The sequence below is a fragment of the Saccopteryx leptura genome, chromosome 5, assembly GCF_036850995.1.
Source record: "Saccopteryx leptura isolate mSacLep1 chromosome 5, mSacLep1_pri_phased_curated, whole genome shotgun sequence".
NCBI lineage: Eukaryota > Metazoa > Chordata > Mammalia > Chiroptera > Emballonuridae > Saccopteryx > Saccopteryx leptura.
In genome coordinates this window covers 96,038,741-96,062,363 of record NC_089507.1, presented here as the reverse complement: position 1 = coordinate 96,062,363, position 23,623 = coordinate 96,038,741, and the positions used below count along the sequence as shown (strand labels likewise).

Genomic DNA, 23,623 nt, shown 5'->3' with positions numbered 1-23,623 from the left:
AAAAAAAAAAAGTTAAGGTTTTCTCATTTTATTCGTGGAAAAGAAAATTCATGCCTATCTTAGAAATATAAAATTCAAATACACCCAATATGAGAAGACTGCTCTCTAGAGTAGAAAGTGAGCCCGGACTCTGGACATAGCCATATGAATGTCCCCTTTGAAAGGTAAGTTTAGGTGTAATGTTCCTGACCGGACAGGCTGGTGGAAACAATGTGATAAGCACCACTGGGGCCCTTGTTAAATAAATTATGGAACATTTTGATACTTAGGAGAAAGACTGGGAGATTGCTGAATAGAAACAAACTGACTCCATCCATTAATGTACATAAAGTTACACAGACACAGGTACACATGGATGAGCTGGGAGAGGGTGAAGGAGGGGTGTCTGTCTGTCAGAACATTCACCTACTATGCAACAGCATTTCCAGAAATTTTGTTTTTTTTCCCTTTATCCTCCTCTCAATTACTTGAATACTTTTAGAGCCAACTTAAACAAATTTTAATCCATTTTGTAATTGAAAGTTTTCAGTAACAAGAGTGTGAAACAGAACATTATTCAAATTTTCTTCAAAGCAAAATACTAATCTGATAATCACAGGCAATTTTTTAATGACAATTACATTTGTAAAGTAATAGTTTAGATTCTGGAGATTATGTAAACTGATAAAATTACTTTAAATTGAGAAAAATTCATGTAACTGACTTCTTAAAACATTTCAGAAATAGATATTTAAGAAAAAGCTGCTTCAGCTCAAGTAAATCTATTAACAGCTGATAGCTGGATGAGAAAGAACCTATTATCAGTGATTTTTAAAAACAAATCCTTGCATGTACTCTCATTTTTTAAAATTTATTTTTAATTAAAGTTGATATTCTCAGTGACTTTTTCATACTGCAGGGGCAGAGATTATGTAAAAACAAAATAGTCTTCTTACTGCTATTAATAATTGTTTTTATTTAAAGTGAGAGCAAGAGACAGGCAGGCAGGGAGAGAGATGAGAAGCATCAACTTGTAGTTGCAGCATACTAGCTGTTCACTAAGTGCTTCTCATTTGTGCATTGACTGGGTGGCTCCAGCTGGGCCAGTGATACCTTGCTAAAGCCAGTGACCACGGGATTATGTCTATGATCCCATGCTCAAGCCAGCAACCCTGTGCTCAAGCCCAATGAGCCTGGACTAAAGCTGGAGACCTTGAGGTTTTGAACCCAGGTCCTCAGTGACCCAGGTCAGTGCTCTATCCACTCCTCCACCACTGGTCAGGCAATAATGTTTTAAATTTGAATTTTAGGTAGTAATGGTTGGGCTCCATCTACTATTCAAAGTTTGGTTCTGGGCATCTTCAAAATTTCTCATTAGCAAATCTAATTAATCTATATTCTTTTCAATAATTAATTAAAATAAAAAATAGAAAAGTTTGTTATTCTTGTTTGGAACCATCATTCTGAAGTTTCAGTCTGTCAGTTCTATTAGTACATAATATTTAAGTCTAATCAGTCACTCTCATGTTAGATTGTAAAAAATGACTTTACTTGAAGTTTTGACACTATATTAAAAAAAATCAAGCAAGAACTTTTACTTTAAAGATGTTGAAAATTCCACTCTAATTTCAAGGTTATTATTAGGTCTTCTCCCAGGAAAAGAATTGTTAAGACTAATAATCTTTTTCTTGAATGTAATAATTAAAACAGTAGAAGAGTTCTAACACAGAAAAAACTACTACTCTGGAAGGTTTAAAGCTGAAGGTAAAACTCACCATCCTCAACCCAGACATAGGCCTTTTGGACCCAACCCGAGTAGCTCACAGTCTATGAATCAAATGTGCGAGTACCTTTTTTTTTTTACTCGTAGCACCATTTCAGTAAGTGTAATTATGTCAAATGTGAGACTATCTAGACTGACAAAATCAAAAAGAAAACCAGAGGAAAGAAAATAAAAATAGGATGGGGTAAGCTAAGTTCCATTTTGGCTATCAAGTTTCTGTGTGAGCCAGCAAAACTCTGAAATTTAAAAAAAAAAAAAAAATCTAATCAGTAAAGAATATAGCAAACACATACAGAAAATGGAATCTGAAAACTTGATGGTGAATTAGAATGGAAGAATTTATTACCCATTTTCTTCAGAGGTATAACTTTCCAATTTTCTTTTTCTTTTTCTTTTTAGTGAGAAGTGAGAGCAAGGATGCCAGGGAATGGGGGGAGGAGACAGGAAGGGAAGAGAGAAATGAGAAGCATCAACTTGTAGTTGCAACACTTTAGTTGTTCATTTATTGCTTCTTGTATCTGTCTTGACCAGTGGGTTCCAGCCAAGCCAGTGACCCCTTGCTCAAGCCAGCGACCATAGGGTCATATCAATGATTCCATGCTCAAGCCGGTGAGACCGTGCTCAAGCCAGCAACCTCAGGGTTTCAAACCGGGGACCTCAGTGTCCCAGGTCGATGCTCATCACTGGTCAGATTCAATTTCCATTCATCATGTAAGGGATAGAAAACACCCACAATAAAGTTTAACCAATCCTCAAAAATTCTAATGCTACTGTTTAAATTCTTTACTATGAATATAAGAACTAAGTATTAAAAAGGTATGGCTGTAAAGACACAGCTATGTCCAGGATTTTATTTTCTAAGTTCTTAAGTCCATATTATTTGATCAGTGACCCTATCTCTTTTATATTTTTACTATTGTAATGCTTTTGTTAAGATCTCATTATTTTTTACTTTTTTTTTAACATTTCATTTGCTTTTATTTATTTATTTTAATTATTTTTATTTATTCATTTTAGTGAATAGAGACAGAGAGATAGAGGAGGGGGGGAGCAGGAAGCATCAACTCCCATTATGTGCCTTGACCAGGCAAGCCCAGGGTTTTGAACCGGCAACCTCAGTGTTTCCAGGTTGACGCTTTATCCACTGCGCCACCACAGGTCAGGCCTATTTTTTACTTATTTTAATGTTACCAGAAAACAGGAGATACATTTGTTTTTAAAATGCACAAATGAGAATAAAGTGAATATTAAATACAGTTCCCACACCGCTAATTACAGTAAATTATTTTTGTATATGCATAAATTTTTGCAGACCTCAAAGAGAAGGTCTACAACTTGATGCTTGACATTAATATATCCAGATCTAGGGATTTATCACTATTTATCTATCATTTAGGCATTTTTACTATAAGTCATTATTAAACATTATTTTTAAATACTATCCCAACTGTCTTTTGTCTGGAATATATACAGTATGCTGGTAGGATTAAGTACACTAAGTAAGACAAAACCACAGGTACTAAGGGAAGACTAGAATGTACAATGTATTTTTCTTATAATGGCAGAAAATGTTTGCTTCATAGCATGGAGAAGAAAAATTATGAAGAAAAAACTTTTTTGGAAGAACAAATGTATATTTAAGTTACTCCAGTTTACAAAGTATATTCACAAACTGAACTCATTAGTAGTCTGGGCAATTTGCATGGTTCCAAATAAGAATCTTAATAATTTTAAGTACAATATAATAGTTTAAAAAGTAATTTCCTACTAATTACCATACTGCCATATGTAATGTAGTATTTAGGTATTACACATCACTCATATACACACACATTCCACATTCTGCAACCAACAAGCACAGCCATGTAAACTTTTCAACCAGGATGTAATATAAATGAAAGTAATTGTGAAAAGTACCTATTTTACCTACTACTGTATTTCATTTTGCTTTAAATAGAATGCTTTATGTACAACTGTCCCGATCCTCCACCCTTCAAATAAAATATAAACAAGAAAGAAACTCACTCATGGTATGACAAAAAATAAAGGCAACAATACATGAATATAAATTGGAAGTAGATACTGTGTTTTCTGAGTAGCAGAGAGGACACATTGAAAAGACCTTGGGTATGGAAGAGTGTTTCTTGATTCTCAAATGCTATTTATTGAAGGAGCCAGAGGCAAGTGTAAAGTAAGAGAAGAGTGTATATTTTTTTGTGATTACAACTTTCTAAAATTTACACCCTGAATACGTCGCATGTTCTGTGATACCCATTTATGAGTATTCTATGTTCATATACCATCATTTCAGCAGATAACCCCCACCCTCCAGTACTTAATCCATCAACCTGGCACGACCACCTGGGGTATCTTTGTGCAGCTATTGTCAATAAACTCCAACCCTCTGACCAGCACATTAAAGCTCAATTAGGTACTCACCCTGCAAACTGGGCACTGCCAGTGACTACTGCTGTCTCTAAGCCTGTACTCATCAGACAAACACTTGGAATGATACACACGAAAACACAGGTCACATATCAACACCTCTCCAGGCAAATGGCATTCAAAACAATACCAGTCATGATTTTCTGTTTCCCAGTCCTACAAAAAATACAAAATAATTTCGTATGACATTTTGTCAATATCTGCAATGACTAAGAACAAAATTGAAACTAAAGTCCATCAGAAGTTAGGCATTAATAAAACAATTTTAGACATTTACTGGGTTAAAACAAGAGGGAAAATTATCTAGAAATTTGCTTCTTTAAATTTTAAATTCTTTCCTAAGCAGTATTAATATTTAAAATATCTTAAGGTGATTCGATAACAAAACCAGTCCACAATAAAATAAGTCCAAAGCCAATCCCAGTTCTAACATTATCTTCCATTTTTAAAAATATAATCTATGGAATAATTTCTTCAGTGAACTTAAAACCCCAAACATCCTATACCTTAGAATTTCAAATAAACAAACCTCTGTTTTGTTCTGCTTTTAAAAAATATATAGGTAGGTACTTAATTAGCACACTGTTGGAAAAAAGAAAATAGTAATAAATGCTGATGCTCACTATTCTTATCTTCTTATCCATGGTATTGGATGCTTTACTGAAAATAACCATTAATCAGAATGTCCATGTTCTGATAGGTTGTCAAATTTTCAGGGTCTGTTGAATTTGGAAAAATAAATTGAAAATGTGAAACTAAAGGTTTAATCACATTCTCCAAAGGACACTGCCATAAAAAAAAAAAAAGAAAAAGGAAGTAGGCTCATTTTCTTAGTGGGACTATTCCTGGAAATAAAAGAACTGCAGGTATACAGGTATTCTTCAACAATTTCTCTTTTGTTATACTCTTTTGTACAGCAATACCATTCAAATATAAACAGGAAGATAAGTTCTAATTTAGAATTCATTCTTCGTAAAAACCCCTCTTAGCTTTTGTCAAAAAATACCTGTGTTAAGAGTGATGGATAATTCTCAGCTTTCTTTTGTAGATGTGGTAACTAAGTGAACAATGGTTTAAGCCACATTCAGTTTAATCATAGTCACTACCAATGAGTGCCCTGATATTATCATCTTGGGCTCTGCCATCATTTTTGTTTTTTTATAAATCAGTCTATACTCTTTCTGAAATTGAGCAGTTTTCTTATTTTATGTCATTTACTCCCCTAATAAATTGGCTTCAATATAGCACTTGTTTAGTAGGTAGTGAGATTCCTTTGACACCTGAGGTTGAAATGTATTCATTACTGCCTGACCACGTGACAGGGCTATTACTCAGTCTTTTAAAAGGAAAGAGAGTCACTAATGTTCCAAAACTCACATTCAGAGTCATGGCTAGAGCACATTAGTAAATTCAAAAATATAAACATTTTGAAATTGTGGTCTTTATTAACCAAAGTAATAAAGAAAACATAACCATTTTTTAGTTATTTGCTGCAGATGTATATACTCTGTAAACTTACACTGGATTAATTTTAGTCAGACTGATTTAAAAAAATCGTAAGACATTGATTGATATAAAACCCTAATATGTACATGGTAGGAGAAAATCTACCTCACCAACTTTGCCGTAGCGGCACCACAGAGACACAATTTGTATGTGTGGTACCTGGCTGTCTCTACTGAAAAAAGTTACTGTGTACCCATTTTACAAAGTTCATACATAAGATGCATTTTAGTAATTTTAATTTTTCTATCAAAAATCACTGATAAATTAAGTTTCAGTGGAGATAAGAGACTTTGTTCTATGCTGAACTACCAGAACTTTTCCCAGTTTAAAACAAAATATTTCAGACTATTTTTTTATAATTGTTCAGAAAAATCTTAAAGAATTTTGGGGGCTTATAGTTGCCTCATTAAAAAACACTACCAGCCTGACCTGTGGTGGTGCAGTGGATAACGCGTCGACCTGGAAATGCTGAGGTCGCCGGTTCGAAACCCTGGGCTTGCCTGGTCAAGACACATATGGGAGTTGATGCTTCCAGCTCCTCCCCCCTTCTCTCTCTCTGTCTGTCTCTCTCTCCTCTCTAAAAATGAATAAAATTTAAAAAAAAAAGCACTCCGAAAAAAACAAACAAAAAAAAACACTACTAAATTTCATCATTTGAATTTTTACACTAATTCATCTTCCTGTGATTCTTAAAATGGTAGTTACTAGGTAAACAAAGGAAAGAAGCAAGATTGTAATTTTGATACATAGCTTCAGTTTCTCCTCATTACCTCCTCCCCTTTTCTCTCCCTATTCTCTTCCATCCACCTATAAAACAAGATGAAAATGGATCTCTCCTTGATGAAATGTTTAATTTTAATAGTAACTAAGCAGTTTTCTGAATAATTATAGAAATAAAAATATAACTCAAATTAAGTAAAAGTTGAGAAACATTTGGATGTATTGTTTACATAATGGCATATAACTACATTATTTGATATAAGAGAAAGTATGGGCTGGGATGTACATGCTGTTCATTCTTTCAATCAATAGCTGTTTAGAATATATAAAACATGCAAAAGCCAAGTTCAAAAGTTATTAAATCCTGAACCCAGGGCACACTTTTCTGAGGTATAAATGATATAAATATGTTTTTGATAGGTAGGGTTGCCTACAATTTTTCTTTTAGTAAATAGAATTAATTTCATAGTGCTTTGACTTAATGCTCAATATTGTATGCCCAAAAGCTAAGCCTGCATGTTCCCTGGATTTCAGCACATGTCAGCAATCACTCTGATACAACCTGATCAACAACATAATATGTAAAATGTTACTTCAATACTTCAAGATAAAAAGCAAATCCATTAGCACAAAATCTCAAACTAGAAGCAATGTAAAAACAGTATGTTTTTAATGAACAATTCTAACAAGAACTAAGCTAGCCTAAAGAAAGATAGAAATGTAATAGTTTTTAAAAATTAGGTTTAAAGTAAAGTAACAGTACAAAATTAGTTCACCTTGTTTGGGGTTGCTGTCCTGGAGAAAGGCTGCATACTGAAGGCCTTTCAAAATAAAAACAGAATAATCTTGGTCTCTCTACTATAACTTTGCTCAATATCAGGCAATACACAGAGCTAAAGGGATTTCATACAGGGTCAAACTTTATAATTTGCTAGACGACTTACAATATTTTGCAGATATCAACTAATTATGAATGTGCTAATCATGAGTGAAAAGACAGTAGCATGCAAACTCAAGTCACTACTAGCGTTAAGAGGAAACTTCTGATACTAATACAAATGAACACAGAAAATCTCTTTAAAAAAGTGGTGTGCCAGGAAACTTATCATGACATTAGAAAAACTTTTCATGAACAAATAAACTTGGTGCCATTATAAATTTCAGTAAGACCATGAATGTATGTCTTTTTGATCTGAAACTAGTTCAAGCTTGGTATTTTTTTAAAAGTCAGGAATGATGAATGTGAACATAGTAAACTCAATCCTTCACCACGGTGTCAAGTAGAAATAGGCTGTCTTCAGAACCTACTAGAAAACATTCCACTGTCCAGAAGCTGCCTGCTGCCTTACGTCTTTGTCACCGATGACGGTATTTGGTTAAGACTCTGGAGCCAGACTGGCTCAAATCTTGGCTCTGGCATTCATGGGCTGTGTCATTTAGAGCGAAATACTTGGCTTCTCTGTGTATCCTTTTCTATCTATAAAATGAATAAAATAACAATGCCTAGTTTATAGGTTTTTTGTAAAAATCAACTGAGCATAGGTTACTATGCTCAGTGTTAGCTTGTGTTATGATGATCTGTTTGTTACAGCGCATAAAACAGGAACCAACAAGTCAATAAATGATATTATGCTTGTAACTGTGCATGTGCAAATTTCTTCAGGACTGTAAATTCATTATGACAGCTGACTCACATTTCTGTAAGCTAGATAGAGCAAGAAATATTGTTTAGCTAATTTAGAGATAATATGGAAACAAGAGGGTTCATGAAAGAACTGTGTCTGGAACAAGGGCCTCCTAAACTATAATCGTCCATCATATTCAAAAGAGAGTCTAACTTTTAAAGTGATTCCCTTATTTAATATGCAGTAAGCAGATAAATCATACATTATCATGTGTGTTTGATGTGTTATTTTAACATATATGATGTAAAATTAATACTCTCCAGTTTGAGGTTTAGTTTAATTCTGTTAATTCAGTTATTCACTGCAGTAAGAATTTAATAATTAAATACAGTAATTTTAAATATTAATTTTTAAAATAAAAATATTACAACATTACTTAGTGAAATAGAATTTAGGAGGGAAAAAAGCGTGCACTCCCTCTCTCTCACACGCACACACACAATCAATAAGCTGAAAAGAGTAAAACAAAATAGTATGACCCAAAATATTCTACTGAATAAAATGGATATTCTTTACCAAAGCAATAATAATTTCTAAATATAAGTACTTTAAAGTTTGAATATACACAGAACCACAGTATAACTGGTTTCTAATTAATAATCACCAAAGCTTAATCCTTTACTTAGTAAATAAACAATTATTTGTATTTTTGTATCTGAGACTGGTAATGGACTTTTGGAAGATAAATGTGTAGTTCAGCACATAATTAACATAAATATAACAAAATATACTTTGCTTAAAAAACATATCAAAGGTATCCAAGGGACATGAAGTTTTTCACTTAAGGTACTGAAAACATGATTATGCTTACTATAGTTTATAGTAAGAAATATGCCAAGATCTAAACTTAAAAAACAAACAACAACAAAAACTTACTTCACTGTGCTATACTCGATGAAGTGAGCCAGGAGAGTCAAGCTGTTTTGAATTCAGCAGGCCTCTCAATATATTTCCAAGAACAAAGCAAGGGGCACTCCTTGCCATAATGTGTAACAGTGTGAGTTGTGAATAATAAAATGAATCTAATCCTACTTCTTATCTAAAAGATGTAAGTTTCAAGAGGTACATGAACCACAGTTTCTTTTACATTGGTCATGCTGAATCAGGATAAACTGATGACAACAGTTTCTCCTAAGACTAAATCCTTTTATCCCCAATATAACGTTAATCTCTTTAAAAAGAAAAAAAACACAAAATGTGTATTTTCATTAATTATGCTTCTTAAAAGGTGTCAAAATCTTCAATTAATGGCCCTGGCCAGTTGGCTCAGTGGTAGAGCATTGGCCTGGAGTGCAGGAGTCCCGGGTTCGATTCCCAGCCAGGGCACACAGGAGAAGCGCCCATCTGCTTCTCCACCCCTCCCCCTCTCCCTCCTCTCTGTCTCTCTCTTTCCCTCTAGCAGCCAAGGTTCCATTGGAGCAAAGGTTGGCCTGGGTGCTGAGGATGGCTCCATGGCATCTGCCTCAGGTACTAGTGGCCCTGGTTGCAATAAAGCAATGCCCCAGATGGGCAGAGCATTGCCTCCTAGTGGGCATGCCGGGTGGATCCCGGTCAGGCGCATGCGGGAGTCTGTCCGACTGCCTCCCCGTTTCCAACTTCAGAAAAATACAAAAAAACAAAAAAAAACTTCAATTAATGAAAAACAAAGCAAAAATATAGAATTAATTCTACTTTTTCATTTAGGCCTATTTTAAAAGTACTTTGAGGTCCTGCTAATTAGGAGGACAAACTTGATTATATGAAAAGTAAGGCATAAGAGCCAGGACCCGAGCTCATGTTTGCAGTTGCTCTTTAATCTTAAGAATAAACTGGTAGGAGGGTTCTCATTGAAAGTGCAGGCTGTGGCTTCTATACTGATACATTATTTTTGAACTTGCATTAAGTATGAGAGAAATGAGACCGAGTTTGGATTTGGCAGGTTAGTTTCATAGCAGACATGATTTTTTCACACTTTAAAGAGTCATCCTTTATACTGGTGACCAAATTATTTAATGTCAGATCAAAAGCATGTTAACTAATGCGTTCAAATCAATAGCTCTGTGCCAGGAACCATGAATAGAGTTGAAAGTCATCAAGTAAATATTAACTGCTTAATATCAAAACACATATTTGACATGTTTTATCTGGAAATGATACATAACTCTAGGTTACCTAAGATACTATATTATATTAAATACTTTCATGAGGCCTTCCCATCGTTAGGGAGCCTTTTGTGAGTTAAGAAATGAACTTGTGTTTATTACAAAAGGATTTACTAAGTATCAGCCTTAACCAAGTCCAACAAGTGGTAAAATTCTGCCCAAGAAATATATTTCTTGGCCCTGGCCAATTAGTTGGCTCAGTGGATAGAGTGTTGGCCCAGCATGCAGACATCCCAGGTTTGATCCCGACATGAGAAGCAGCCATGTTTCTCTTCCCCACCTCTTCCTCTTCTCCTCTTGCAGCCAGTGCTTTGATTGGTTTGAACCTTGGCCCTGGGCACTCAGGTTAGCTCAAATGATTTGAGCACCTGCTCAAGATGGGGGTTGCTGGATGGATCCCAGTCAGAGTGCATGTGGGAGTCTATCTCCTCTCCTCTTACTTAAAAGCAGAAAAGAAATGTATTTCTTATTAAAAAAAAGGACATTTAATACTGTGATCAAATGTAAATTGAATGTATCAGTTCATGTATATTTATTTCTTTATAGAGAAAGCTGATAATTAAACAATCTATTGGAACACGTATAATTCTTTAAAAATCAAAAGAAGCCCTGACCAGATGGCTCAGTGGTAGAGTGTCAGCCTGGCTTGGGGATGTCCCAGGTTCGATTTCCGTCAGGGCACTGTCTGCTTCTCTACTCCTCCCCCTCTCACTTCTCTCTCTCTCTCTTCTTTCTCCTGCAGCCATGGCTCGATTGGAGCAAGTTGGCCCCAGGTGCTGAGGATGGCTCCATGGCCTCTACCTCATGCACTAAGAAATGGCTCCGGCTGCAATGGAGCAAGGGCCCCAGATGGGCAGAGCATCACCCCCTAGTGAGCTTGCCAGGTGGATCCCGGTGTGGGGGCATGCAGGAGTATGTCTCTCCCTCCCCTCCTCTCACTAAAAAAGAAAGAAAGAAAGAAAGAGATCGTGCTATAACAAAAGTTAAAATGGTCTGACATCAGAAAGTTTCTGTGCCCTGGTCTACTGGCCTTTTACCAATACAATTTCAAAATCTATGAAAACAATCTCTAAAGGAATTATTTGATTCCTATTAGTGAATGTTAAGAACATACAAACCTGGAAGTTTAAGGTGATCACAGAAAATTTACAAGAGATTTTCCCAGGTTCAGCATCCTTGTCTTTTTAAAAATTGGTTGGTGCAGCCCTGGCCGGTTGGCTCAGCAGTAGAGCGTTGGCCTGGCGTGTGGGGGACCCGGGTTCGATTCCCGGCCAGGGCACATAGGAGAAGCGCCCATTTGCTTCTCCACCCCCACCCCCCTCCTTCCTCTCTGTCTCTCTCTTCCCCTCCCGCAGCCAAGGCTCCATTGGAGCAAAGATGGCCCGGGCGCTGGGGATGGCTCCTTGGCCTCTGCCCCAGGCGCTAGAGTGGCTCTGGTTACGGCAGAGCGAGGCCCCGGAGGGGCAGAGCATCGCCCCTGGTGGGCGTGCCGGGTGGATCCCGGTCGGGTGCATGCGGGAGTCTGCCTGACTGTCTCTTCCCGTTTCCAGCTTTAGAAAAATACAAAAATGGAAAGAAAAAAAAAAAATTGGTTGGTGCATATGCTTTTGCTTATTTATTGACTAATATTTAAGTAAATCATTTAATTGGAGAGTAGCTTCATTTTTAATAATTACATTTTCATTCTATCTCCAACAAGCACATTCAAAATATCATAAAGAGGCTTATCTATTGCCTAATTTTATCATAGTTTCTCCACAGGAATTATTTCTTTGATAGGGCTACAAATGGCAGTTGAGACTACCATCTCAAACTGTCTAAAAATCATTCCTGTCTAAAAGAAATCTCAGGACAATGAAGGCCACCATCTTTGACTTATACATGTGTCTTCCTCTTAAACAGAATATATATAATTATATCCTGACATATTAGTAGAATTAGGCTTATATCACTGCTGGATTTAATAAAAATAACTTTGCTCAAGATATGCATATTTTTAAATTGAATCATGTTTTTAAAAATAATCACTGGGGAAATATAACACTATAAACATAAGCACTGTGTAAATAAAAATAAAACACTAACAAACTCTTTGTTCAACTATGACTGAGTGGCATAGAGAAAACTGCACTCTTGACCAGCTTGTCTTTCTTACCATAATTGTGAAAGTGAAGACAAGGAGAGTCCAGCCTCTTTGCTAACAGAAAGTATCTCGGGGGGACTTATCAAAGTAAATCAACTTTCCCACACCTCTGAGATACTGCCAACTATTTTTTAGAGGCTATAGAGGGAAGAGAATCCTTTACTACCCACAGAACTTTCTTGGGCAACAAATATTTGTAACTTTGAATTAAAGGTTTGAAAATGAATAACCAAAAAATCCTATACCGTTCCTTCCCAAGGCTGTAGATATAGCTGGGATATATCTATATATATATCTATATCTACTTGACATTTTTCTTCTTTTGATACTGAGTCAGAAACATAACAAGATACATAATATACATCTTTCAATTTAAAAACTCAAGTTTCTAGGCCCTGGCCGGTTGGCTCAGTGGTAGAGCATCGGCCTGGTGTGCAGAAGTCCCGGGTTCGATTTCCGGCCAGGGCACACAGGAGAAGCACCCATCTGCTTCTCCACCCCTCCTCCTCTCCTTCTTCTCTGTCTCTCTCTTCCCCTCCCGCAGCCGAGGCTCCATTAGGAGCAAAGATGGCCCGGGCGCTGGGGATGGCTCCTTGGCCTCTACCCCAGGCGCTAGAGTGGCTCTGGTGGCAGCAGAGTGACGCCCCGGAGGGGCAGAGCATCGCACCCTGGTGGGCAGAGCATCGCCCCTGGTGGGCATGCCAGGTGGATCCCGGTCGGGCGCATGCGGGAGTCTGTCTGTCTCTCCCCGTTTCCAGCTTCAGAAAAATACAAAAAAAAAAAAAAAAAAAAAAAGGCGCTGGCCAGTTGGCTCAGTGGTGGAGCGTCGGCCTGGCATGCAGAAGTCCCGGGTTCGATTCCCGGCCAGGGCACACAGGAGAGGCGCCCATCTGCTTCTCTACCCCTCTCCCTTTCCTTCCTCTCTGTCTCTCTCTTCCCCTCCCACAGCCGAGGCTCCATTGGAGCAAAGATGGCCCGGGCGCTGGGGACAGCTCCTCGGCCTCTGCCCCAGGCGCTCGAGTGGCTCTGGTCACAACAGAGCGACGCCCCGGAGGGGCAGAGCATCGCACCCTGGTGGGCAGAGCATCGCCCCCTGGTGGGCGTGCCGGGTGGATCCCTGTCGGGCGCATGCGGGAGTCTGTCTGTCTCTCCCCATTTCTAGCTTCAGAAAAAAAAAATAATAATAATAAAAAAATAAAAACTCAAGTTTCTAGAAGCAGCATATCATATACAAGGTAGAGAGATTACAAAGGAGGATCTCAGGCTCAAATGCCAGTATGCAGGGCTATCATTTGCTCACTGAGTTCTTTTGTGCCAATCAGAAAAAGTGACCCTTCCCTAAGACTGATTTGGTTAGAATAAGACACTTTACTGTCATAAGCTAGAAAAACTGCTCAATAAAACATAAAGTATATGACATCTGAGAACTGAGTGGTGCTTCCTAAGTTCTGTAGTTCACAACTGGTGCCACACACAGTGACCTGCATGCACGGGCCACAAAGTCCCCAAACGCAGAGCTGGCAAGTGTGAGACGACTGTGTTGTGCCAAGTGTGACAAGATTATGAGTCCTTCTAGAGTATTATCAGGGTGTGATAACTGTAGCACTGGGTAGCCAGGTGGTGTACCAACCCCAGACATGAGATACACATATAATTAATCTCATCACTTTACAGCTATGCCTTAAATATAGATCCAGTGATTGTCTATTATGTATATAAGACCATACCTCTCTCTGATACAATATTTTGCCTATGAACTTTTAATATTTGCATACTTTATAAGCAAGGCACTATTTTTATATACTCACTTGTACTTACATCATTCATGCATATTTACTATAAAAATATGAATAAGAATCAACATTAATAAAATCTGTACACTGGTTGTTTAATTTACATCTAAGATTTCATCTAGAAAAAAAAGGATGCTGCTATAAACACATGCAGTAAGGTCATGTAAAAATAAAAAATAGAATACATAACCTAATGCAGTGAACATAACTAATTAACTGCCTGCTGAATTAAACTGAACAAGGAAACTTCAAATTGAAGAGGAAAAATGAATGCATGTGGAAAAGCACAAATCCAAAAAGTAAGGAAAACTGAAATCACTGTTATGAGAAATGTGTAAGACCCCAAAACCAAAATCTGTAGATTAAGTTGTACTTACTGCTGATTAATCACTATATAAAAATTGCAGGAATTATAATAATAGCCTTCTATACTAAATCTGTAAATTTCTAAGTGTTTTGGAATGAGAAATTTTATATATATTATCTGAATTATTCTGAGTATATATAATACGCTCTCAGTTACCAATGGCATTACTTTTAATACCTGATGTAAACAGATATTACTAATGGCTGGAAATTGAGAGTTTATTGGCAACAAAGCTGTAGCTTTCTGTATGGAAGTCAATGAAAATATTATTTTGATATAAACATTTTTTATTTAAGTATACAAGAACACTTGTAGTATACAAATCAAATGATAACAGTGAAATGAAACATTTTTTTTCTGTGTTTTGTTTGTGGAATATGTGAATTTTCTTTCCTGAAACTTTGAAGGCATAGATTAAACAGACAAAAACAGTGTTAAAACTGAAAGATGTCTCTAAGTTTGTGATTTACTGTAGCTGCCTTTTGTGGCCCAGACTCCACAGGGGACATGGTATGGGTTCACTGCACAGAGCTGACCACTGCTGAATGTGTTTCTGGCTCATCTGTTGTAGAAACTAAATTCAAAGGTTTTGGAAAATGTTTCCATACAGAACCAGTTTTAAGATTTTCTGTCAATTTTATAATTTTAGGTTTTATAGAATTTACAATATAAACACTCTCAAACACCTGTTTACTAAATCCATTCCTTTCAGAAACTAAAAAACCTAACGTCTATTAAATTTTACATCTATCATCTTAAATGATGTTCCACCGCAAAAAGTAAGACCTTTTAAATCAAGGTGTTAGAAAAATAAAAAACAAATGAGGTAGCAAGATGAAAATTGTACACATGAAAGTAGTCTTAAGAAAAAACTGTATTTCTTATGTGCCTGAGTATAAGATATATATGAAAAGGAAATAGAAGATTATAACTTAAAAGAAAAGTCAAAGTAATAAGAACTGGGTAAAAATATAAAGAAAATTAACTTTCTATCTTTCCTATGATTTCTGTCCAAGTGCCACAAAACCCGCGATAGGCACACTAATCAATGCAGACACTGGCCAGAGGAGTCTATCATTAAGAAACTTGTCCCTGCAAACCATCCTGAAGTGTGGCTCTGGGCATCATCCAACCTGAGTAAAGTATGTTCCTTCCAATCTGTCAAGACAGCATCAACATTATCCTGTGCTAAAACATTTTTACTAATATTTATTACAGAAAACACTTAGAAATACCATTAATTATGTTTATATTAAAAGGGCTTTTGCTTGCTTTGCTGGAATTGTTCAGATTCAAGGTAATCTACGCAGAAAAAGTAGCCTTTGTAAAAGTAAGTTTTCTTCTAGAAACATGGAGGAAAAGCATCTACCCCAATATAGGTCCTCAAAGTTGATAAAAAATGTTAAAGTAAAATATTACTAAACTTTTGAAAATGAGTTTCTAAAGGTTATATTTAAATAATGTTCAAAATGTTAAAAGTCAGCTTCTGCAAATTTGTCAAATAAAACAAACTTACAATCTCATCTCCTGGCAACCAATATCCTTCTTGTTCAATACCAGCTTTTGAACCTTTGCAGCCCACAGTGAGAGTTTCAACAATAAGACCATCTTTCACGGCCAAGCTCAGCTGACGGGTGGTCTCTTTTGGATGCATACCGTGGACTCGAGACATGTACCTGAACACAGAGAAAAAACAAACTTAAAATCCCTTAGTACTAAAACATAAAAATGAATAAAAATACGAGGTGATTTATTTCTCTTTTATTATGACTTGTACTTCTGAGAGCCCTGCTGAAAAGGAAGAACGAAGGAGTCCTGAATACTTAACTCTTTCAGTTATCAGTATTTCAGCCTTAATGCTATTTCACTTTTTAGAGGATTTGTTCAAAATAGTACTAAAACCAGCAAATATAAAACATGTAACAGATTTTAGTCACACTAAAATCCCATTTAGTTTTAGTCTCTGAAACAAATACCATTAAATTCTACTCTGCAGACTTTAAATGAGTGGTCCTCAACATATAAAGAAAACAAGAATGCGTGTTGTGATTGATAAAAAGAAAAAAAACTTTTACAAAAAATTATACTTTGGACTCAATCACGAAACTATACAAGCTCTTCTTGACTTACAATTACATGACATTTTTAAAATATAAAAAAAAGTGTATTTCAAACATACTCTGGACAACAGAGAATAATATTGGAGATTCCTTTATATATTCACTAATGATTCTAAACTCATGTGAATAGTTTGACATACTTGCTTTGTATCTTTTCGTTTAAGGAAACAAAATGTTATAGATACTGGTGAATTTTACCATTCTCCATTCCCCTGCAAAAAACCCTGTACCAGTAAACTACTAGACATAAAATAGTATGTTGGATATCCAGAAATAAAAGCTTATCATGAGACAAATCAGGCCAGCCTTAGACTCTCCAGAGATTCATTTCCATGCAGGATGATCAGAGGCCAATGCCTACAGTCCTCATGGAAATTAAATAGGACAAGAATTGGAATCAATTTACCAATCATTTAAGTAGCAGCATTCCAAACAATTTATTTTGAAAATGCAAGAATTCATCATTGAAGAACTTTCTGAACTCAAGAGGGCAAATTTCAGCAAAGTAGTAAACCCCATCCAAAGGGCTGATGGTGAGCATTCTGTGTTTGGGTTTGTGGGAGATAATAAAGTGTCTGGTTTCTCTGCCAATGCTGTTAAGGAAATAGAGAAGAAGAAAGAGATGTAGATTAGAGTGAACCTAACATTGGTCCTGCCAAAGCAGACTTGCAGTAATAACCAATAGGGGTGGGAGAAGATAAAGGTGAAGTTAGTCCACATACACTGATTTTGTCACCTTTGCTGACTAATAGTCTAAGGCGATAAATCATGTATACATTTTAATAAATAAAGGTCAACCCTAACAAAAATAAACAGCTGAAGTTTTTGAATGTGGGGAAGGGAGATAAGTAAAAGTGAAAATGTACTAATTTCCTCCCTGTTCACTAGGAGCCAACAGACATTATCTTAGGAAGTAAATATTCTATTTAAACTTATAAAGGAAGCCCTTAGAACAAAAATACATATGAACCTTCAAAATCATCTGAAGAAACACATAAGAAACATTATGTAGTGAAATAAAAACAAGAAAAAAAAACAATAAAATCAAGAAGCATATTAAATAATATGAGAGGACCAAAACCAAGTAAATTTGTCTTTTTAAGAAATACAAATTGGTTAAACTCAACAATTAAAAAGACAGATTGAATCACAAAACAAAAATTGTTGTCTTAGACACACAGTGACAGAAAGATTGAAAAGGGGAAAACAGGGCAAAGGCAGTTAAAAAGCAGTAACTGTAAGAAATAAGAGTATTGATAGGAATACAGAATTATGAGACTTTAATTCACTTCTCTGTCCACAAAAACACTAAGTGAGCAAATTTAACTATGGCTACAGAAGACCTCTAAGTTTATTAATTAATAAAACAGATCTAGTTGAATTTATTCTGAAACCCAATAATTACCATCAACAGGTCCAAAAAACAGTCATTAAAACTGAGTAGCCTGACCAGTTGGTGGTGCAGTGGATAGTGTCGACCTGGGACACTAAGGACAGGTTCAAAATCTCAAGGTCCCTGGCTTGAGTGTGTGCTTACCAGCTTGAGAGTGGGCTCACTGACATGATCCCATGGTCACTGACTTGAGCAAGGGGTCTCTGATTTAGCTGGAGACCCCGAGTCAAGACATGTATGAGAAGCAATCAAAGAACAACTAAAGTGACACAACTATGAGTTGATGTTTCTCATCTCTCTCTTCCTATCTCTAGCTCAAACAATAAAAAACAAAACAAAAAAAAACCCAAGCATAAAATCAGCCATGAAAATGGCCTTAACAGCCTGGCCTGTGGTAGCACAGTGGATAAAGCATCAACCTGGAACACTGAGGTCGCCAGTTCAAAACCCTGGGCTTGCCTGGTCAAGGCACATATGGGAGATGATGCTTCCTGCTCCTCCCCCCTTCTCTCTCTCTCTCTCCTCTCTAAAATGAATAGGCTTAAAAAATTTTAAAAAAGTTACCTTAACAGATTTCAAAAGTGATAGGCATTTGCTAGTTGCCATAAAATTAAACCAGATATTAAAAACAAAAATAACTCGCATAAACCATTAACTCAAAAAGATTTTCTAAAAATTGCAGAAACAATAATTAAAAAGCTAAAGCAGGTCCTGGTCAGTTGGCTCAATGGATAGAACACTGACCCAGCATGCAGAAGTCCTGGGTTGGATCACCTGTCAGGGGACACATGAGAAGCAACTATCTGCTTCTCTTTCCCACCCTCTTCCCCTTCTTCCTCTCTTTTCTACTCACAACCAGCGGCTCCACTGGTTTGAGTGTCAACCCTGGACACTGAAGATAGTTTGGTTGGTCCCAGCACATCAACAGGTGCTAAAAACAGCGTGGTTGATTCAAGCATCGGCTACAGATGGGGGTTGCTGGGTAGATCCTGGTCAGGGCACATGTGGGAGTCTATCTCCCCTCCTCTCACTTAAAAAATAAAGAAACAAAAATTTTTACAAAGCTAAAGCAATGCTAGTTTAAAAAAAATTATAGAAATAATATTATTAATCCAAGAGCTCCTTCTTAGGGAAAAGAGATATCATTAGCTAATCTAACCAACAATAAAGCACAAAAACATACAAACTAAGAAATGCCTTTTAAAAATTTTATTAATTGATTTTAGAGTGAGAGATAGAAACATCAATTTATTGTTCAATTTACTTATGCATTCATTGGTTGATCCTTGTATGTGCCCTGACCAGGGATCAAACCCACAACCCTGGTGTTTCAGGACAACACTCTAACCAACTGAGCTACCTTGCCAGAACCACTGAGTACAACCATATGTAAAAAGGAAATTAAAACAGTCATAAGCAACTAATATGTTCATTTCTAAGTATAAAAAATAAGAAAAAGACTATGATTTTCTAGGAAAATATAAATGATCACAGAAAAAAAAGAATACTTAAAAAGGACAATTTCCAAAGAAATAGAGGATGTTGACACAGAGTTTCCCCAGAAAATACACAAGGTAGGAACATATTCACAAGGTAACTCTATCAACAAGGTAACTCTATCAAACTTTTAATGACCAGACAACTCCGATATGATTTAAACTCTTCCAATACACAGTAAAGAAAAAAAGCAAGGATCTAGCATAATTATGGTAATAAAATCCCACAAAAAAAGGCACAGAAAAAGAAAATTAGTATTCCTTAGGAATACTGATATAAAAATACTAACTCTAAATTTCAATATTAATATAAATTAATAAATGTTAATATATTAAAATAGCAAAAGAGTATAACATAACCAAGTATATAGTTTCAGGATTTCTAGGAATAGATAACATTAAGATACCCTTAAATATAATTCACTCCATTAATAAATTAAAAGCGAGAAATCTCAAAGATTTCTATACATGTTGAAGTATTTAGTAAACTTCAGCATCCAGCCCCTAACGAAACAGATATGAGTAAACATTTCCTAAAGCTGACCAGGAATATTCAAAGATGTTTATAAGAGTGCCAAACATAACATTGCTGAAATAGAGAAAGAAATAGGATATAAAAGTTGGTAAGAAGTTAAAAATGATCATTTCAGATCACATGTCAAGAAAACCTCCCCTAAATGTGCTGATGTGCTATTTTAAATAATCAAATAATTTAATCAATTATTTGGGTATAGATGAATATACTAAAATTAACAGGATTCATCTCTACAAACCAAAAACCTAGTTAGGAGATTCAAAATAATACAAGATCTCAATCATTTACAAAAGTAGGAAGAAAAATAAAACACCTGGTAAAAAAAGTAGAAGATATTACAAAGTCTGTATAAAGAAAGTATGAAGGAAAACCTAAAGTTCTACTGACACAAAAGAAGATGAACAAATGGAAAGACATATGGTACATTTGGATGGAAAACAACAAAATTCAAATTACCTGTAAGATAACTTAAGTAAATACCACCACAAAGTCAGCAAGTTGATTCTAAAGTTTTATAGAAAATTCAGCTGAGGTCGCCAGTTCGAAACCCTGGGCTTGCCTGGTCAAGGCACATATGGGAGTTGATGCTTCCAGCTCCTCCTCCCTTCTCTCTCTCTGTCTCTCCTCTCCCTCTCCCTCTCTCTCTCTCTCTCTCTCCCTCCCTCCCTCTCCTCTCTAAAATGAATAAATAAAAAAATAAAATAAAAATATTTAAAAAAAAAGAAAATTCAGTAAGAACTTCCCAGAAAGATTCTTTAAGAGTAATATATTTCAAAACATTATAGTACTAAAGTAATTAAAATACTGTGAAACTAGTGCATGGAGAGCAGACCAATGGAACAAAACATGAAGTTCAGAAAGATACCCAAATACACATTTTGAAAGGTGGCATTTCAAAGTAGCAGATGAAAGGCTGATTAATCAACTCATGGCACTGGGACATCGGGCTAACTTGAAAAAAAAAAATTGAGAAGGAGTTCTACCTTACTCTGTACCCACAAATAAATACTGGACAAATCAGATTTAAATATTAAAAACAACCACAAAATTATTAGAAAGAAAAGACTAAAGAATAATTGCATGAGCAAAAGTTTTGCATGTTTAAAACAAAAGTCAAAGAGATATAAGATTGAAAAATTTACACAAAATCAGCAATTTCTACATAGGAAAAAATTACAATAAGCAAAACTAAAATACAAATGAGGCCCTGGAGGTTGGCTCAGCGGTAGAGCTTTGGCCTGGCATGTGGAAGTACCAGGTTTGATTCACGGCCAGGGCACACTGGAAAAGTGTCCATCTGCTTCTCCACCCTTTCCCCTCTTCTTTCTCTCTTGTCCTTTCTCTCTTCCCCTCTCACAGCCAAGGCTCCTCCACTGGAGCAAAAGTTGGCCCGGGCGCTGAAGATGGCTCCATGGCCTCCACCTCAGGCACTAGAATGGCTCCGGTTGCAACAGAGCAACAGCCCAGATGGGCAGAGCATCGCCCCCCGGTGGGCATGCTAGCTGGATCCCTCTTGGGTGCATGCGGGAGTTTGTCTTTCTGCCTCCCCGCTTCTCACTTCAGAAAGATACAAAAAAAAAAAAAAAAATACAAATGATAAGCTGGGAAATATACTTTTAACAGATGTAACAAAAGACCTAACTTAAATATATGTACTATATATTCCTAATATATAAACAATTCCTACTATTGTAATTAATAAAAACCACAGAATAACATTTTGTATCTGTCAGACTCATAAAAACAAAAAGTCTGATACATTGCTCTGATGGAATGGGCTCAATGGGAAATACATCACTGGTGAGATGAAAATTAGCACTACTCTTGTAAAGGCAAATGTGGTATTATCAAAATTCCACTTCTAGATATTCATCCTCTAGATATACTGAGATACACGTGAAATGATGGACTCGAAAGAAAATTCATTTTAACATTGTTGCCAGCAAGAAAAGATTAGGAACAATCTAAACATGAGTCTTAGAAGACTAATTTATAATATAAACATACCAAAGATTATTAGATAATCATTCAAGAAATGAAGCAAAGTCATAGATGTTACAATGACATAAGCTCTAAGATATATTATGTTTTTTGTTTGTTTGTATTTTTCTGAAGTGGGGAGGCGGAGAGACAGACTGCCCAATGCACCTGACAGGGATCCACCCAGCATGCCCACCAGGGGGCGATGCTCTGCCCATCTGGGGCATTGCTCCGTTGCAACTGGAGCCATTCTAGTGCTGAGGCGGAGGCCATGGAGCCATCCTCAGCACCCAGGGAAGAGACAGACAGAGAGAGAGGAGAGGGGGAAAGGTGGAGAAGCAGATGGGCGCTTCTCCTGTGTGCCCTGGCCAGAAATCAAACCCAGGACTTCCATACACAGGGCCAACACTCTACCACTGAGCCAACCACCAGGGCCAAGATACATTATGTTTTTTTAAAAATAACAATTAAAAAAGTCATAGTACTGGGGCTAATAACAAAAACATACAAAGAATTCATATAACTCAACAGAAGACCTGAACAGATATTTTTCCAAAGATGACACACAGATGACCAATAGGTACATGAAAAATTTTCAACATCACTAATCATCAGGGAAATGAACATCAAAACCACAGTAAGATATCACCTTACATGTGTTCAAACATCTATCGCGAAGAAGACAGAACATAAGCTTTGACAAGGATGTGGAGAAAAGGGAAGCCCTGTGCATTATTATTATTAATGTGAATGTAAACTGGTGCAGCCACTATGGAAAACAATATGGAGGTTTCTTGAAAAATCAAAAATAGAATTACCATTTGATCCAGCAATTGCTCTTTTGGTTATTTATCTGAAAAAAATAAAATGAAAACACTAATTTGAAAAGATACATGCCACCCATGTTCACTGTGGCATTATTTACAACATGAAGATACAAAAACAATGTAAGTGTCTGCTAATTGACAAATGGATCAAGAAAATGTGGTGTGTATAAATAATGGAATATAAATATAACTCAGCCATAATAATGAAGAAAATCTTACCATTTCCAACAACATTGATGACCTACAGTGAATTATATAATAAGTGAAATAAGTTAGAAAGAGAAAGACAAATACCATATTTTCTCAATTATATGTATGTGTAATCTTGAGGAAAGACAAAGGAAGGAAGAAAAAGAGAAAAGGAGGGCAGAAGGAAAGGAGGGGAGGAGAAAAATAGGGGAAGAGGAAAGGAAAGAAAAACTGAAGTTCAAAGATAGAAAACAGACTGTGGTTGCCAGAGGTTGGAGGGGGTGAAACAAGTGAAGGGTGTCAAAAGGAACAAACTTTCAGCTATAAAGTAAGTCATGGGATTATTATAGCACAGCGACTATAGCGAATACCACCATATATCATATTTTAAAATTGCTAAGAGTTAATCTTAAAATTCCTCATCATAAAAAATTATGTATATTGACCAATGTTAAATCTATTGTGGTGGTCATTTTGTAATATATACAAATATCAAATCATGCTGTAAACCTGAAATTAAT

The 23,623-nt window shown here is 36.2% G+C and overlaps 1 protein-coding gene across 9 annotated transcripts in view; it reads right to left on the bottom strand.

The window, feature by feature from the left end:
• The window catches only part of ZMYND11 (zinc finger MYND-type containing 11), a 170,897-nt gene that overhangs the window by 59,293 nt on the left and 87,981 nt on the right, over positions 1 to 23,623 (bottom strand). For 7 of the 9 annotated variants that reach the window (XM_066384347.1, XM_066384352.1, XM_066384346.1 and 4 more), the window contains 3 exons: positions 16,079 to 16,238; positions 7,210 to 7,254; positions 4,202 to 4,363 (listed from right to left, as the gene is read on the bottom strand). In XM_066384347.1, the coding sequence (XP_066240444.1) occupies positions 4,202 to 4,363; positions 7,210 to 7,254; positions 16,079 to 16,238 (367 nt within the window). The remainder of the gene's footprint in view (positions 1 to 4,201; positions 4,364 to 7,209; positions 7,255 to 16,078; positions 16,239 to 23,623) is intronic. The other 2 variants (XM_066384349.1, XM_066384353.1) reach the window with 2 other exon arrangements.